At 31.6% G+C, this 19,333-nt stretch overlaps 2 protein-coding genes across 2 annotated transcripts; both read left to right on the forward strand.

The window, feature by feature from the left end:
- Positions 1 to 1,843: 1,843 nt before the first annotated feature.
- Positions 1,844 to 9,812, forward strand: LOC123897736 (cytochrome P450 704C1-like). Its single transcript, XM_045948481.1, has 6 exons — positions 1,844 to 2,336; positions 3,820 to 4,035; positions 4,917 to 5,207; positions 6,246 to 6,566; positions 8,788 to 8,991; positions 9,349 to 9,812. The coding sequence occupies exons 1-6, from the start codon at positions 2,031 to 2,033 to the stop codon at positions 9,529 to 9,531; spliced, it is 1,521 nt and encodes a 506-aa protein (XP_045804437.1). The 5' UTR covers positions 1,844 to 2,030; the 3' UTR covers positions 9,532 to 9,812.
- Positions 9,813 to 16,504: 6,692 nt separating this feature from the next.
- Positions 16,505 to 17,281, forward strand: LOC123897738 (cytochrome P450 704C1-like). Its single transcript, XM_045948482.1, has 2 exons — positions 16,505 to 16,720; positions 16,809 to 17,281. The coding sequence occupies exons 1-2, from the start codon at positions 16,607 to 16,609 to the stop codon at positions 16,989 to 16,991; spliced, it is 297 nt and encodes a 98-aa protein (XP_045804438.1). The 5' UTR covers positions 16,505 to 16,606; the 3' UTR covers positions 16,992 to 17,281.
- The last annotated feature ends 2,052 nt before the right edge of the window (positions 17,282 to 19,333 follow it).

The raw sequence follows: 19,333 nt of genomic DNA on the forward strand, positions 1-19,333 counted from the left end.
ATATGATAGTTAAAATTTATATATCAGTTAGAATTTACCTCGTGTAAAATAGTTTTTTTTTAAAAAAAAATTTTATTAGTAAGAACTTGTGTCACATAGGATAATTATTTTGAATTTTTTATCAGTGATAATTTATCCAGTATATGATAGTTAAAGTTTATATATCAGTTAGAATTTACGCCGTGTAAGATAGTTTTTTTCGAAATTTTTATTAGTAAGAACTTGTGTCACATATGATAATTATTTTGAATTTTTTATCAGTGATAATTTGTCCTGTATATGATAGTTAAAATTTATATATCAGATAGAATTTACCCCATGTAAAATAGTTTTTTTGAAATTTTTATTAGTTAGAACTTGTCTCACATATGATAATTATTTTGAAATTTTTATCGGTGATAATTTGTCCCGTATTTAAAATTTATATATCAGTTAAAATTTATCCCGTGTAAAATAGTTTTTTTTGAAATTTATATTAGTAAGAACTTGTCTCACGTATGATAATTATTTTAAAACTTTTATCGGTGATAATTTGTTCCATATATTATAGTTAAAATTTATATCAGTTAAAATTTACATTAGTAAGAATGGCCAATTTTTAAAAAATATTTTACATACTGATTTTTTTACTGACTATATTTGTAAATAAAAAAATATTTTACATGTAATTTGAAAAAGAATTATGAAAGGTTTTTTTGCATAAAGCGTGATCTTGATGTAATTTGTCTGTGATGAAGTTCTTCATGTTGTTATTGTTTGTTAGATAGAAAAAAAATATTTTTAAATTTTTCTGCAAGCAACTTAATCAAACTTTTAGAAAAAAATGTAGTTTAACATGAGTAGAGAAAGAAAGAATGGAAACAAAGAAAGAAGATGTGAGGAGAGAGGAAATGAAATGAAAATTTGCGTAGAAGATATAATAGAATTTTGAATAAGTGAATAGAGGAAAAAAAAATTGAATTTGAAATTTGATGTCATAGATTGGGAACCAAAATTGGAAGAAGGAAAAAGAGTCTCAATTGGTAGTGGGAATGGATTGAACATGTACTTGAACCCCAGGGTACATGGTTCGATTCCCACGGAAGGCAAAAACTCTACTAGTGAAGGGGTAGAGAAGATCGTGAGGTGGCAGCCGGGATTGCCTACTAAATACGTAGAAAAGGGGCCCGGGCTGTTACAAACAACCCGGAGCTGCCACCTCACGATCTTCTCCACCCCCCTCTCTAGTGAAGTTTTTGTCTTCCGTGGGAATCGAACCATGTACCCTGGGGTTCAAGTACATGTTCAATCCATTCCCACTAACAGCCCGGGCCCCTTTTCTAGGTATTTAGTAGGCAATCTCGGCTGTCACCTCACGATCTTCTCCACCCCCCTCTCTAGTGGAGTTTTTGTCTTCCGTGGGAATCGAACCATGTACCCTGGGGTTCAAATACGTGTTCAATCCATTCCCACTACCAATTGAGCTACGTAGCCCAATTGGTAGTGGGAATGGATTGAACACGTATTTGAACCCCAGGGTACGTGGTTCGATTCCCACTGAAGGCAAAAACTCCACTAGAGAGGGGGGTGGAGAAGATCGTGAGGTGATAGCCGGGATTGCCTACTAAATACGTAGAAAAGGGGCCCGGGCTGTTACAAGTTATGTCACCGTCATATGGTTTATTTGTAACTTGAAGGGTCTTTTTCATGTGGTTGACTTACCAATTGCCCTTACTTTAGACACATGGCAGCATCTTAAGTAAGAGCAATTGAGAGTTTTTCAGAACAATCAATTTTTTTTTTGGTACATAGAACGATCAACTTTTTTATATAAATTAAATAGATTTTATTCTTGTCTGCGAGGGACCAAAAATTTAATAGTTTGCACCCCTTAGCAGCCGGGGCGGCACTGATTAGGTAGCTATTGCTGTCCAAAATTCATGGAGACATATGTCTAATCTGCAATGCATTATTATAAATTTGATTCTAGGATCAAAGCATATCTAAACAAAAACATTTAATTCTGCCAGAACATAAACATTTTACTATCCATGGATATTTTATCAAATCCTTATCTTTTTACAGCTTTGTCTGCATCTTTAATTATTTTGTTGGTTCAATTTCTATTGAGAAAATTGATCAAAAGCAATAATAGCATGAAGAAGAAGTCTCATCCTATTGCTGGAACTGTATTTAATCAGTTGATGAATTTCAACAGACTTCATCATTATATGACTGATCTTGCAAGAAAGTACAAGACATACAGGTTGCTTAACTTCTTCAGAAATGAAGTTTATACTGCAGATCCATGTAATGTTGAGTATATACTCAAAACCAATTTTGGCAATTATGGAAAGGTATATCTATACTTTATTAAATGGCTATAGTATATTTTGGTGATAATTGTCATTGGCTTTTACTTTTGGAGTGAATATTGTTTTTGTTGGATTAACTCGAAGTTTTAACTCCAAATATCAAATGTCTCTGAGTTGTATTTTAGAGTGTATTCGGATAGAGTAATTAAAAAGCATTTAAAAATTTAAGGAATTCAAATGAATCTCTTTGAATTATCTTTCATTTATAAATTTGTGTCCGGATAAATTAATAGAAAATTTCATTGTAGTTTGGGCTACTTTTAAAAATTTGAAAAGTTTTGGGTCAAATTTAAATTTGAAAAATGGATTAATTTGCATTTTTTACAAAATTAAACACCAATTTGAAGGAGAAAGGGGGGCCTTTTGCAATTTTTGAAAATTTTAGGGGTCTATTTGCAATTTTTAAAGCTCATAGGGGTCAGTTTGAAAATTTTGACACATTTGAGAGGAAGAAATTTCAAATTCCTAATTTTTAGGTTTTATTTGAAATTCCTTAAATTTGACATGCATAAAATATATACTTTATAAATCCTATTTTAAAAATACTTCAAATTAACCATCCAAACAAGATAAGTTTAGATAGAAGAATTTAAATTCCCTAAAAATATTACTTTATCTCAAAATATTTCCTCATCCAAATTCCAAACACACTCTTAGAGAATGAATGGATATTTTAGATGTATATATTGGTAATGTCGATTCTATTGATAAGGGTCTTTTTTATTTGTTCAATGAATTGCCACATACATCATCCGGTCACTATTATAAGGAAGAAAAAAAATTATTATAAGAAGAAAAAAAACAACTTTCATAGTCATTAATAAAGTTGGTTAACTATTTGGCCAAAATAAGTTGGTTAAGTGCAATTAATTTTTTAGATTTCATGTAAAAAATAAAGCAAATTTACTAAAATGTCTTTTTTTTTTTTATATATTTAGTGGAAAATCTCATTCAACTACTTGCATTAAAAAAAAAAGCAAACACCTTCTACAAAATGTTATTGTTAAGAATATAAATAGTTAGTTAATCAACTAGAGTTAGTTGATAGGTTACCAAGTTGGTTAGAAGATTAGAAAGTTAGTTAGTGAGTTAGTTACTCCAAATATGTTCTATAAATAAGCTACTTCATTGTAATTTTTACTCATTCTTTTATCAATCTATATTCATTCAATACGAATTTCTATGAGTATCTTCCTCATGAATACTCTTATGCACTCTATCTTGCTGACATCTATGATCTTTATCTATTCGATTCCATGATTCATAACAGTTATCAAAACCATACAAACCAGTTTTGTAGGGTTGAATTAGCTCAACTCTCAATTCTAAGATAGTATTAGAGCCTCCTTCACAATCTGCTGGGCCGCCTGCCATCAGATTCTGATCTTGTCTTTCACCATTTAAATCTGCTTCCCAAGCCTGATAGTAATCTAAATTTTGATTCTAATTAAAAATTTCTATGTAGGGGTTGTACAATTACCACAATTTGAATGATTTACTAGGAGATGGAATTTTCACAGTTGATGGCGAGAAATGGCGTGAACAAAGGAAGATATCAAGTCATGTATTCTCCACCAAGATGTTAAGGGACTTCAGTACTTTAATATTCAGAACAAATGCAGCAAAAGTTGCAAATATAGTGTCTGAAGCTGCAAATTCTAATACTAAGATAGAAATCCAAGTGAGTAAAATATATTCCTACCAAGATATCCAACCCTTTTTATAAGAGACAATTTACCTTTTCAAATTTATTTAATAAAGAATGAGATTACTCCCTCCGTCCCAAAAAGAATGACCCAGTTGACCGAAACACGCATGTCAATGCATAACTTTGGCGACTAATATCTTTAATTGTATAATAGTAAAAATTATAAAAAATTGATATTTTAAAAATACTCATCGAGACGAATCTAACAACATCTTATATGTTAATATTTATTTTTATTTATTAGTAGAAAAATATGGTCAAAACAATATATATGAATAGTGCATATATTCAAAATGGGTCATTCTTTTTGGGACGGAGGGAGTAGGATCCACTGCAGTTGGATTCCGTGCAGTTTCCTGCATTCAGCCTAAATTATTGTGTTTATTTTTTTAATAAAATAATGTCTTCTCTCTCTCCATTGAAAAAAATCACTTTTCTCTCACAAAAAATACAACTGCAGACAACTATAGAGGATTTCAACTTTAGGAAATCCAATTCCTAAATAATGTATCTGGTCTATATACATTATTATTTATTCAATGAATCTTAAAAGGTGAACTTTTTCCTATACAAAGGACCGATGGAAATACTATTTGTTCCAACCTCCAGTCTACTGCGCTGACTCACATGTCGATTAACCTCTTGGCCTCAAGGGGCTAAAATATAGTTTACGAACACTTACGCTCATCAAACCACTGAGGCGCCTTTTAACTAAGGACCAAACTGTGAGGGCTTATACACAAGACTCATAACAGACAATGGCTTATAAAAACAGCCCGGCGGACTTGGGGTCGGAACACTATCACATATGTTGCCTTCTTTTATCTGATAATATTATCTAATAATTTTTCTAGGATCTTTTCATGAAATCAACACTGGATTCAATTTTCAAAGTTGCATTTGGAACTGAACTTGACAGCATGTGTGGAACAAATGAAGAAGGGAAGAATTTCGCCATTGCTTTCGATTCTGCAAACGCTTTAACGCTTTATCGTTATGTTGACGTCTTCTGGAAGATAAAGAAGTTTCTCAATCTTGGATCAGAGGCCACATTAAGAAAGAATGCTCAAATTGTACATGAATTTCTCATTAAGCTAATAACCACTAAAATTGAAGAAATGAGGAATTCAAAGGGTGATTCTGTTGTAAGTCTACTTTATACAACTATGCAAGTTGATTTCTGGTTATATCCGTAATATATTAATATGGGTAAATAGGGTTTTACCCCCTGCAAAATGGGCGAATTTTGCATTACCTCCGTGCAAAAACTTTTTTTGTGATTACCCCCTGTAATATAAAGATTCATTCAATTACCCCCTAATTCGCCAACTAGACATGGAATCTTTTTTTTTTATGATGTGGCATGCATATGTGGATTTTCTTAGAATTTTTATTTATTTTTATTATTATAATTATTTCAAATCATTGTTATTAAAATAAATAAAAAATAAAAAAATCTTCATCTCAAATCCCACAATTTTTTTTCCAAAAAACAACCTTCATATAAAATCTCAGGAAGCAACTTTCATCTCAAATCCCTAAATCGAAATAAAATAAAATCATCATCTCCACAATTCCTCCAATTCAAACTCTTCCTCCACCTCCTCCATAACCACCACCACCAACAACAACCCTAACATAATCAACTCCTTCATCCATCTCCTTCCTAGTCTCTACCTCTCACGTGTTCATTCCTTTGATCTTGGTGAAGGATATGGGTTGGGTTAGCAATTAAAAGTTCAAGAAAAATAACAATACATGTTCTCCAAACATCATTAATTCTGATTTAATTTTAATTTTTTGTTGTTTGTTCTTCCCATGAGAGTTGTGAAGATTGTTGATGTTTCTTGCTGTTTGTTTTTCCCCTTTTTTGTTTTTTATTTTTTATTTTTTTTAAATGACATAGCTCAATATGTGGCAAAATAAAAATTAAATAAATAAAAACAGTAAAAAAAGAGCCATGTGTAAAAAAAAAGCCACGTATGGTTGCCATGTCAGCAAAATTAAGATTTCAAATCCATGTTGTCAAGGTAAAACAAAGAATCTTAATATTACGAGGGGGAATCACAACTTTTTATTTTACAGGGGGTAATGCAAAATTCTCCTATTTTGCTGGGGGTAAAACCTTATTTACCCTATTAATATTTGCGCACGTATTTTTCACTTTTACTTGTACTATGCAGAGAAAAAGTGGAGATATTCTCTCAAGGTTTCTGGAAGTGAAGGATTTTGATACAACATACTTAAGAGATATAATTCTAAACTTTCTTTTTGCCGGGAAAGACACGACGGCTGCAACACTTTCTTGGTTCATGTATATGCTATGCAAGTATCCTGCAGTACAAGAAAAAGCTGCAGAAGAAGTGAGAAAAGCAACAAACACAAAAAGAATTAGTAGCTGCACTGAGTTTGTGTCAAGTGTAACAGATGAAGCTATGGAAAAGATGAATTATCTCCATGCAACACTCACAGAAACTCTCCGACTTTATCCTTCAGTTCCTGTGGTAAGGCTAACATTGAAGGTGACATGAACTAATGATTTTCAATCCTCAGTCATGAACTAATGATTTTTGTTGATATATGTTGCACCGAGACTTCAGATTAAATGTGTGTCTGATTTCTAATACGTGTCAATATCACATAGTGACGCAGTACGGAAGCGCTAGGTTAGCAAAACGCTAAACCTAATGGATAAAGACAAGCCGCAAACACAAACTTGTCAAAATAGGGTTTCGGAGTCCACCGAAAGAGTAATTTGAAATCCACCAAATTTGAGAAAAATCTCTGAATTTTTATTAAATCAAAAGGCTGCCTTCAAGGCTACAATAATTTAGCTTAAATAGGAGTGAAAAATAAAATTAACAAATCTCCTAAAAGATGGTAAAAATAAAAACAACAAACCTAACTAAATAAAAATTACAAATCTTCCTAAAATATAAAAATAACTAACCTAGGTGAAATATAAAAATAAGAAATCAACCTAAAATATAATAAAACTAAATCTAACTAAAATAATAATAATATAGAGAAGAAATCCTCCTACATCAGTCTCCTCTACCTCAAAAGAACTCGACCCCGAGTTCTCGTCTTGATAAAGAGCTTCCTTTGCAGGTTGACTCCTCCAATGAACAAGAGACCACCCTCCTGGATCCCATCGAATGAAGTGAGAGGACCTGTCTCGTGTCAACACATCCAAATGACCATCGGGGTTCCATTGCTCAAAGATAGCACACAGAATTGGAAATTTATCACAAAAGGGTATTTGACCCAACTCAGTTAACATGCTTGAGCTAGTGCCTAAACCATAAGATTTAAGGTAAAACCCGAATTGAACCCGATCTACAAGCAAATCCTTGAGTTCAATGTGACGGCTGTGATGCGGCGGTTTTGCTGAGATGGAAGTCGCCGCCTGCATCCTAGTGTCAGGAGGTTCTAGTGGCGGTGAGGTTGTTGTCGGATTTCGCACAAATACATTTGGCTTAGACGGAGCCGCCACAGGTAGGTCGACATCAAGTTGTGGATCACCAGACTTGCACAAGACAATTTGTTTTATCCTAGTTGGAGTCTCTTCACCTCCCTCTTCGGACACAACTTCCTCATTCTCAGAACTCGAGTCATCAGTAGATGGGTTGTTGCAGTTGTTGGCGCCGTTTCTGTTGTTGTTATTGTTTCTATTGCTGTTGTAGTGTCGGTTGTTGTTGGATAACGTTGTCACCTGTGTTGTCAGAGCGGTGATGGTCGCGATTAAAGCCGTCATGGCACCGTAAAACTCTGTTTTCGTCACCGGTTGATCTCCCATCTGATCACGTTAGGAAAAGAACAGGAGAAACCTGCTACCAACTGACGCAGTACGGAAGCGCTAGGTTAGCAAAACGCTAAACCTAATGGATAAAGACAAGCCGCAAACACAAACTTGTCAAAATAAGGTTTCGGAGTCCACCGAAAAAGAGTAATTTGGAATCCACCAAATTTGAGAAAAATCTCTGAATTTTTATTAAATCAAAAGGTTGCCTTCAAGGCTACAATAATTTAGCTTAAACAGGAGTGAAAAATAAAATTAACAAATCTCCTAAAAGATTGTAAAAATAAAAACAACAAACCTAACTAAATAAAAATTACAAATCTTCCTAAAATATAAAAATAACCAACCTAGGTGAAATATAAAAATAAGAAATCAACCTAAAATATAATAAAACTAAATCTAACTAAAATAATAATATACAGAAGAAATCTTCCTACATCACATACATACGCATGTAGTTACATTCAACTACTTTTGTTTTGTTTTTCAAAATTATTATAATGTCTGTGTCAATGTCATATCTAGTGTTAGTGCTTCATAGGATATATATCCCTCCACCTTGGATCCTTTATAACCTCTTTAGCCAAACATCTTAGGTTAAACTAACAGCTGAGATGTAATACTCGGTTTTTTCTACACCACCCATTGATAATTTGGGGGTATTTACCCCACAACCAATGAGAACAAGTCATATGCATGTGAAGTAAAAGTTGCTGGCAAGTTAGTTATGGGTAGCACATGTAAATCTACTTATGTGGCCCGTTCTCATTGGTAATTGAGTAAATACCCCCAAATTATCAAGGGGTAGTATAGGTCTCACCGCAATACTCTCGTCCATTAGAATTATCCAACGGTGGAGGTTTGACTGCAGAGGATCCAAGTTGCATATCCCCCATAGTATTATTAAGATTCTTTTCATGCAGGATGCAAAAATTTGCTCTTCTGATGATACATTGCCAGATGGATATAGTGTAAAAAAAGGAGACATGGTGTCTTACCAACCTTATGCAATGGGGAGGATGAAATTCATATGGGGTGATGATGCTGAGGAATTTAAACCAGAAAGATGGCTTGATGAGAATGGCATTTTTCTACCAAAAAACCCTTTCAAGTTTACTGCTTTTCAGGTTAGTACAGTTTTAATGTGGACATGTGTAATGTAACATTTATTAATGGCATTTAAGGTAACGATTAATGAAAACAAATCACATAAGTAGATTTGCATGTAGTACTCGCAATTAACTTTTAACCAACTTTTACTTCACATGCATATGATATGTTCTCATTATTAAGGGATAGTGTAGATAAAACCGACATTATTTATTCAAAGCGAAATATATATCATATGCACGTGAAGTAAATATTGTAGATAAATCCGACATTATTTATTCAAACTTGGTAAATATGCCAACTTGTGGATAAAATGTATGCAGTTTCCTTTGGAAAAGCATGCTTATAAATATTGAATTTTGATTGAAATGCAGGCAGGTCCTCGGATATGCCTAGGAAAGGACTTTGCTTATAGACAGATGAAGATATTCTCAGCTGTTTTATTAGGTTGTTTTCGATTCAAATTGAATGATGAAAAGAAAAATGTGACTTATAAGACAATGATAACTCTTCACATTGATGGAGGTCTTGAAATCAAAGCCTTACATAGGGATTAGAAGATGATTCTTTACAAAAATATCAAACTCTATATGCTTATTTTACATAAAATATCAAAGCCTTAGCATGAAGTTCTTCAATAAAATATGCTTATTTTACATGTGATGTGATGATGATGGATAATTATATTCATCGACATAAGGTTTCGTTTGGTGGCAAGAATAAGAGATATTGGTATCATATGTTGCTTTACTAAGTGTGTGATAAAACTGTTGATATTTTACCTGTAAGAGTTTCATATTAAATGGAAAAAGTGAAATTTGAAGGTTTTGGATTAAAATGTTGTATAAATTCATTTATGTGATTGTTTAAGGTTCAATGTGATGATCATCAGACCTCTTTGTTGTGAAATAACAGAGCTGAAGAAGAAAAATAACACAATCACAATATAAAAATATAACATGCAAACTCTCGGTTAAAAAATTATAATGCGAAAACTCCAAAAACACGAAAAAAATCATGACCGTCATCTAAACCCTAACCAGAGAATTATTACTATGTAAAAAAATTTACAACACATTGACTTTTCTCACTTTGACTCAATGCCCTAGTACAATCACACTCTCGCAAAGCAAATATTTCCTATGTAAAGTCTTACTGACATGTGCATCTAAAAACAAATAACCTAGGCTCAATATATAGTTTTAGTCTCCCCTTGCTTCACCACACTAAACAATGTGAGACTTCTTTAATACATATTTTTTAACCTCCTTTATTTAAGAGACCCAATGTGGAACTTAAAAATATATATTAAAATAACAATGGTGGCGGTCAACACCGAGAACTACCTATCAACGCCGAAGCTTCGCCATCCTCTGTTGTGCTAGGGTCCTGAGCTCCACCTTGAGCCGTCACGGGTGGTGGTTGATAGAAATTTAGCAAGTGTACTAAATCGCCGTCAAGTAGTATAATAAATCGTTCTTTCCGCAGGGATTGTTGTAATTCAAATGGAAATTGAAGGCATACTTAAGAAAATTGATATAATAGTAACAAAGGGGGGAGTTTTGCTTGGTTCAAAGTTTTGATCATAAACTTAAGAAATGACTTAAAATTCAAATTGATAAAGAAAAGCGATTGATCCTTATGGTTCATCTAATTACTATTTCTCTTGGTAATTTCATGTATGGGAACAAATTACTCAATTTAGTTTCATGATTAGATTAAACATAATTGATTATGCCCAATGTCTTGGTAACACAATCCTCTCCCTTGATCATCAATTCCTAATGTCTTAGGTAATCTATGATCAATTGAGGAATAAAAACTTTAATCCTTAAAATCTCAATTAACAATCCAAAATATCTTAAGTGAAAGTCAATTGATCAATTATTCCTAGATCGATGATTCATTCCTATTTTCATAGTAAAACAAATAATTGAAATCATCATATAATTGGCCAAATCATATAAAGCATTAAGCATAAGGAATAATCAATAGAAACTAACTTCGTAATTCATTCATCATATCAAATGACAATCACATTGTTCAAGATCAAAAGTAATTAGAATCCCCTAAAGATCAATCATAAAGATTTAGCCAAACATGTTCAAATAAGAAATTACATTAACATGAGTGAAAGAAATCATCATTACAAGAAGGGATTAGATGTGTTTCCACCCTTGAATCCTTGCTTGAATGCCTCTTTGATCCTCTGAAATAGCCGTCAAAAATCAGTTCTTGATCCAATATTTCGTAACCCTAAAATGAGAAACTGTTTCCAATTTATAGTGCAGTTTTCGTGCCAAGCCAGGCTTGGTTCTGCCCAAGCTGGGCGCAACAGGCAGTGGCTCAGACAGAAAAATAAGATTTTTCTGAGCCAGGCTTGGTTTTCCTGAGCCAGGCTTCGTTGACAGCAATAACACCAAATTTGATTCCTTTCTTCCAATCCGAGAAACATTAAAACTCAATGTAATTCCTTGTATTATTGAACCCACTTGGGTTGGTGCATTGGTATTGGCTTGGGACCTAAGAGTGTGCTCCTCTTGAGGTCTGAGGTTCGATTCTCTCTGGTGCCAATTTGGGTGGGCTAATTTAGCTTATTCAAAAAAAAATTCCTTGTATTATTGTACTAAAATATGGTAAAAACTACTTGTTTGCTTGCATTTGCTTAAAAGAACATAGAAATGACATGAAGTCATCAGTGGTCATTGATTTTCGTTGAACATCACTTCTCTTTTTATTATTTATTTATTAAAATTATTAATATACAAGTATTTAAATATTTTTAAGTTTTCAAAGAAAAATAAAAACTGATTTAGGGTGGTGTAGAAAGAAATTATTTTGGGCTTAGTAAAAAAATTGTTTGGGCCTAGTTAAAATATTGTTTTGGATTGATTATACACAAATTTAATTATAAGAAAAATCATATTTTTGAAATAATTAATAAATCTATTTTTTTAATCAATTAATTAGTATATTTTGATTTATTTTTAAAATTCATATAGATATTTTAATAGACCGATATCGGGAGGATATCCATCCATTTAAAATATCATAATGGTTAAATTTGATGGATCATATTTTAATAGATGGATTGGATATTTTAAAGAAAATTTTAGTGGATTCTAATACATCCAAATTCATCCATTTTGTCACCCCTAATCAGAATCCAAAATTGTGGATCGTAGCTTAAGTGCTAGAGAATAGGCTAATTTCATTTACTCATGACTTAAAACCGAATGATCTTACAAACTAACAAACATAGAAGTGAAAGATCTTTTCAACTAAATGATTTTGTGTTCCTTATATTGAAATCTTACCAGCAACATTCCATGTGTGCTCACAATGTTCATAGGTTGTTCCAAAAATCTATGGTCTGTTTGAAGTCATTGATATGGTTGGTAAATTAGCATATAAGCCAAAACTTCCAATTGGAGCTGAGAACTAAAATGTCTTTCATGTATCACCTATGAAGCACAGACACAGACACCGGACACGACACAGACACTGACACGTCGACACTGATAAAAATTTGAAAAGTGACATAATTTAGTGTAGTCATAAATGTCGGTGTCGGACACGGAGACCGACACGTGTCTGACACGCAGGGGCGGATCCAGTGTGGTGTGAGGGGGTGCACCTGCACACCCTGGATTTTCAAAACTTGCACTAAGTTTCCTGTACTTTAATATTCTGACCACCCTGAAATATTTGTTTTGCACCTTACACCCATAAATTTTGCACTTAAGCCCCAAAATTCCTCCCATCAATTGACGCTGGCCAGCTTTTTGGCAGAGATCATTGACTACTTTCAATAGTTTTCTGACGCACAACTTTTTATGTACTACTTAGTATTACTTCAATTTACAGTAACTTACAGAGTATAATAGTATTTTTTTAAATCTAAACCAATGTTCAAAATCCAAACCAAGGGATAGAAACGGTGGGGTTTAGCATGCACAAATTGTACAATTTGTGCATGAATGCACAACTTTATGCAATTAAATGTGGACCATTGATATAATATAAATATATTCTAATGGTTGAGATTCATTTTGGTTTTTTACTTGTAACTTTTTTGGTGACTTATTGTAGAGAGGAAAAAAAAATTGCGGCCCCACCAATCATTATTAAAATAACATAAAATTCTGTTTTTTTTGCCCAAATATTTTTATGAGGCCATAGTTTATGTTTGTTTTTAATCTCAATTAAATTTCTATATACTCCCTCCGTCCCGAAATATAAGGGAAAATGGGTCAACAAAAGTTGATGTATTTAGCCCAAATTTTTAACCAAATACATCAACTTTTGTTGACCAATTTTCCCTTATATTTCGGGACGGAGGGAGTATTATTGTACAGTTTTTCAATATATTCTACGTCGATGAGGGCAACTAAATTTTAAAAAATCATCTATAAGATTGTTTATAATATTTATCTTATGTTAAAAATTCTAAATTTTTATCGAAAGTTATCTTTAGTATAAATTCTACATTTACAAAAATTTCGGGTTCTATTTGTTTTTTTTTTGTTTTTTTTTTTTGCGTTTTTGTGGTAGAGAAGCTATCTTTTTTAATGGGCTGCAGTATAAATACATGTCTCCATTTCACCTCCATTTCTTTAATTTCTGCTGTAGTAACTGATGTACTAATTTGAGAATTTGAATCAAACAAGTGTTCATTTGTGTGGTATCTGTTCATGTTTATTTGTTTGCTACAGTGTCTCTCAATCAACTTTAGAGAAGAAGATGAATTGCTATATATTAAGTTTGTTTTTAATCTCAATTATATTTCTATATATTATTTGAACAAAAAAAAAATATTCTATATCTTATTGTACCGTTATGAGGGCAACTAAATTTTAAAAAATCATCTATAAGATTGTTTATAATATTTGGTTGAAATTAGAGTGAAGTGGAATGATATGATGAAAAATATGGTTGTGATTAGTTGACAGTATAAATGCATATTAATTTTTCTATAATTTATTTTATTATTACTAGCGGGCTAGAGTCTGTCTGTGTCTAACTTATGTCTACAAAAAAAAATTTCTCTAATTTATTTTATTATTACCAGCAGGCTAGAGCCTGCTTATGTCTAACTTATGTCCAAAAAAAGACATACCTTATGTTATGGTGAGTTTGTTAATAAAAAAATTTTGCTATTAAAAAATGACGTGTCTTATGTTATGATGAATTTGTTAATAAAAGATTTTTATTGCTAAAAGGAATAAGGATATTGTTGGTATTTTGAAAAATCGACACAAAAAATAGTTGTATCCTCTTTATATTAACTTATAAGGCTTAAATATCACATTAGTCCCTGTATGTTCCCGATTTTTTGGTTATAGTACCAATATGTTGTTTTTTTAAAACAGCCCCTACATGTCCAATTCCTTTTGGTTTTCGTCCATCCCCTCTCAAAAATGCTGATGTGGCAAATGAATGACCAAAATAAAAAAAAAATTATTATTGAAGGACCAAAACCAAAAAATAAAGTTTAAAATCCCTAAAATTAAAAAAAAATGTTTTTACTTTAACGTTTTTTAATTTTAAAAATAAATAAAAAAACAATTTTTTTTATGTAACACAAGTTATATTATTAACAACTTTTTAGTGCCTTAATGGTCACTTGTTATTAGTTTGTGCAATATTAAGTCTCTATTTGAATTAACTTATTTTTTAGCATGTCCTAAACCAATTTTAGCATACTGTGAACAAGTTTTTACACTATAGGCTTATGGATTTTAAATTTTAGCACTCTTATATATATATATATTTTAAATTTTTTTTCTATTTTAAAAAAAAATTGATTTTTTTTAAAGTAAAAAATGTTAAAAAATTGTTTTTTTTTTTTTTAAAAAAATTATTCTAGGGATTATTTTTTTTGGTTTTGGTCTTTCATTAAATATTTTTTTTTGTTTTGGTCCTTCATTTGTCATGTCAGCATGTCATATGTCATGGCGTTAGCCACATCAGCATTTTTGAGAGGGGATGAACGGAAACCAAAAGGAATTGGACATGCAAGGACTGTTTTTTTTTAAAAAAACATACAGGGACTAAAATCAAAAAAACGAGAACATACAGGGACCAATGTGATATTTAAGCCTAAATATAAATATAGATTACTATTATTATTTTATTAATGTTAGTTGTACTTGGTGCTTGGTTGAAGATGGGGTGGACTGGAGTTACTGTAAAAACACAAAAAACAAAATAGATGGGCTGGGGGGTGTGGATTCTATAATAGACGTATATAACTTAATCTATTAAAATATCATTTCACAAATTTATAAAAAAAATAATTATAACAGATAGTAACCGGATTTACGATCAATTGAAGGTGAAAAGTGAATTTGTGCATGTGCACAAAATGATGTTTTTGTGCAGGCTAAATCCCACCGATAGAAACACTTGATAATCATATCACCTTGTGCGTAAAATCTTCAACCAGTATGCTATGTGGTAGTTTTTAATAATGTATCCATATTAACATTGGTATTGTGTGTATGCAAATTTAATAAAATATTATGTTTTAAAAAAAATAATTTAAAAATTTATGCATTTAATATCTCAAAAATTTTAAAAATTATCTTTCCAACATTAAATTGGAAGACAAATTATTCAACTACATGCATCGACATAAATATTTTTGAAGACTAAAGTGTGTTATTATTTTAAAAAAAAATTAAAATTTTAAAAGACCAAAAAGTTTGCACCCACTGACCCAGGGTCCTGGATCCGCCACTGCTGACACGGACACGCCTAATCTGAGGAATGTCGATGCTTCCTAGATCACTACTCAAATTGTGACCAAATCCTACTACTACACCTTCAACACCTTCCAGCCATGTCCGCATCAAATGTTCTATAACTGATTTTGGCCCGAGAAATGGTCAAATGTGGGCGTATAGCTACAACTAAGGTCATGGTTCAGTGGACGGATACACCCCCGTAACTTGCTACTTGTGAGTTAAGTTATGATCTCCACAAAAAGTTTGCCAATTTCCATCCTTGCGGTAAAGAGTGTTCTTCAAGGAGAGGGTATTGTGACAACATATTCTAGGCTCTTTTTTTAATAATAAACTTTGTTTATTTTCAATTTCTATTTTTGACCAATTGAGGGTTCTGACCAAATAAAGTTGAGTGTAGTGTCATTGAATAAAGTGTCGTGGAGTGAAAGTCACCGAAAACATCGGCTCTTGAAATATAGATGTATTGTTAGGAGTTTGGTATTGGGGAGTCGCTCCTAAATAGTGTAAGTCAAGAGACTCTTAATCTGTTAGTCTTTTGAGTTGAACTTTATCTTTAAACTTATATGTTCCTAACATAATCAACGCAGTTTGGTCATTGTAGAAATATAATTTCCTACTAACTAGAGTCCCACTAAGTAGGAATGTGAGAGAAGCTAATTGTAATTATAAGGTGCAAATTACATGGAATGCTACAAATCTTAACCATTCAAGACTAAATTGGCCATGATTATCTCATTTCACACATATATAGACTTCTTTATCTTTATTGTATCTTTAATATACTACTATTTTCAAGGATGGAAGAAATGCAGATGCACCTGATGTTCTTCCTGATGGGTACAAAGTGGAAAAGGGTGACGGAGTGTACTACTTGGCCTATGCTATGGGTCGAATGTCATCCATTTGGGGGGAAGATGCTGAGGAATTCCGTCCTGAACGATGGATTAACAACGGAATTTTCCAACCCGAATCGCCATTCAAATTTGTAGCATTCCATGTAATTTGCACCTTTATTTTCCTTTGAATTTGCTTTATATTTGTTATGATACATTATGGTGTATAAGTTTCCAACTGTTTGATTGTAGGCTGGACCTCGTATGTGCTTAGGGAAGGATTTTGCATACAGACAAATGAAAATAGTAGCAATGGCTATTCTTCATTTCTTCAAATTTAAATTGGCAAATGGGACACAAAATGTGACTTATAAGGTCATGTTTACCCTTCACTTGGACAAGGGTCTCCCTCTCGATGCATTTCCAAGGTCATGATCACTCATGAGTGAGGTGACATGGAAAGCATAGCAGCTCATTATGCAGAGTATTTCTAGTGTTTTAGATTTTTATGGAGGGAGAGAAAATTAAATGTGGAGAAATGTGAAATTCGAACCCGATCACTTTAATAATATCCTCAATAGCTACCATTTGAGCTATACTTATGAAACTGCAATTTTTCTATTATAATTTAGAAACGAGAGGTATTATTTTAAAATGTATGAAATATTAGGTACAGTGGGGGGCCACAATTTTAAAGCCCTTGTGATATTAAAGGTTTGCACCAACTGGCAATGGCAACTGCACACCCTTCCAACTGTCCTGCAAAATGCCACACTTTTATGCTACTACTAGTTAACCCATTTCGCCGTTTGGTAGTAACAACCGTCTTTTTGATCGATGTAACAGCTCGGATCCATTTTCTACGTATTTAGTAGGCAATCTCGGTTGTCACCTCACGATCTTCTCCACCCCCTCTCTAGTGGAGTTTTTGCCTTCCGTGGGAATCGAACCACGTACCATGGGATTCAAATACGTGTTCAATCAATTCCCACCACCAATTGGGCTACTTGACAAAAAGAATGTATAATTTATTTGATGTGCTTACTTTAAAATTTAAATATACTTAATTAATTGTTGCTTTCACAAATTTTATTTTTCTTTTGGTGTAGCTTTCACAAATTTTAGTCTAATTGAATCGAACCATCCTAACATGATCTTCATTAATTAGTTTGGTTTGTGACTTAAATTTCTTATAAAAAAATTACAAAAATTGAACCAACAATTTTTTATTTGTTCAACTTTATTTCCTGTGCAAAAAGTCGAACTAAATCAACTTCACACGCATGTGTCTATATAGTTTGGTATTCAAAATTAGTTGCAATTATAAATATTTAAATTGAAAGAAACAATTACATAGAACATATTTATATACCAGTTAGAATTTATCCCGTGTAAAATAGTTTTTTTTAAAAATTTATTAGTAAAAGCTTGTCTCACATATGATAATTATTTTGCGTTTTTTATCAATGATAATTTATCCAGTATATGATAGTTAAAATTTATATATCGGTTAGAAGTTATCCCGTGTAAAATAGTTTTTTTTTTTAAACAAAAAATTATTAGTAAGAACTTGTGTCACATATGATAATCATTTTGAATCTTTTATCAGTGATAATTTATTCGGTACATGATAGTTAAAATTTATATATCAGTTAGAATATACATCGTGTAAAATAGTTTTTTTTTGAAATTTTTATTAGTAAGAACTTGTGTCACATATGATAATCATTTTGAATCTTTTATCAGTGATAATTTATCCAGTATATGATAGTTAAAATTTATATATCAGTTAGAATTTACCTCGTGTAAAATAGTTTTTTTTAAAAAAAAAAATTTATTAGTAAGAACTTGTGTCACATAGGATAATTATTTTGAATTTTTTATCAGTGATAATTTATCCAGTATATGATAGTTAAAGTTTATATATCAGTTAGAATTTATGCCGTGTAAGATAGTTTTTTTCGAAATTTTTATTAGTAAGAACTTGTGTCACATATGATAATTATTTTGAATTTTTTATCAGTGATAATTTGTCCTGTATATGATAGTTAAAATTTATATATCAGATAGAATTTACCCCATGTAAAATAGTTTTTTTGAAATTTTTATTAGTTAGAACTTGTCTCACATATGATAATTATTTTGAAATTTTTATCGGTGATAATTTGTCCCGTATTTAAAATTTATATATCAGTTAAAATTTATCCCGTGTAAAATAGTTTTTTTTGAAATTTATATTAGTAAGAACTTGTCTCACGTATGATAATTATTTTAAAACTTTTATCGGTGATAATTTGTTCCATATATTATAGTTAAAATTTATATCAGTTAAAATTTACATTAGTAAGAATCGCCAATTTTTAAAAAATATTTTACATACTGATTTTTTTACTGACTATATTTGTAAATAAAAAAATATTTTACATGTAATTTGAAAAAGAATTATGAAAGGTTTTTTTGCATAAAGCGTGATCTTGATGTAATTTGTCTGTGATGAAGTTCTTCATGTTGTTATTGTTTGTTAGATAGAAAAAAAATATTTTTAAATTTTTCTGCAAGCAACTTAATCAAACTTTTAGAAAAAAATGTAGTTTAACATGAGTAGAGAAAGAAAGAATGGAAACAAAGAAAGAAGATGTGAGGAGAGAGGAAATGAAATGAAAATTTGCGTAGAAGATATAATAGAATTTTGAATAAGTGAATAGAGGAAAAAAAAATTGAATTTGAAATTTGATGTCATAGATTGGGAACCAAAATTGGAAGAAGGAAAAAGAGTC

Source organism: Trifolium pratense, linkage group LG7, assembly GCF_020283565.1.
Source record: "Trifolium pratense cultivar HEN17-A07 linkage group LG7, ARS_RC_1.1, whole genome shotgun sequence".
Taxonomy (NCBI): domain Eukaryota; kingdom Viridiplantae; phylum Streptophyta; class Magnoliopsida; order Fabales; family Fabaceae; genus Trifolium; species Trifolium pratense.

Coding starts and splice junctions, on each gene's coding strand:
- LOC123897736 (XM_045948481.1), top strand. CDS start 2,031: ATGGATATTTTATCAAATCCTTATCTTTTTACAGCTTTGTCTGCATCT. Junction 6,567..8,787: donor TTTATCCTTCAGTTCCTGTG/GTAAGGCTAACA, acceptor CTTTTCATGCAG/GATGCAAAAATTTGCTCTTC. Junction 8,992..9,348: donor TCAAGTTTACTGCTTTTCAG/GTTAGTACAGTT, acceptor ATTGAAATGCAG/GCAGGTCCTCGGATATGCCT.
- LOC123897738 (XM_045948482.1), top strand. CDS start 16,607: ATGGGTCGAATGTCATCCATTTGGGGGGAAGATGCTGAGGAATTCCGT. Junction 16,721..16,808: donor TCAAATTTGTAGCATTCCAT/GTAATTTGCACC, acceptor GTTTGATTGTAG/GCTGGACCTCGTATGTGCTT.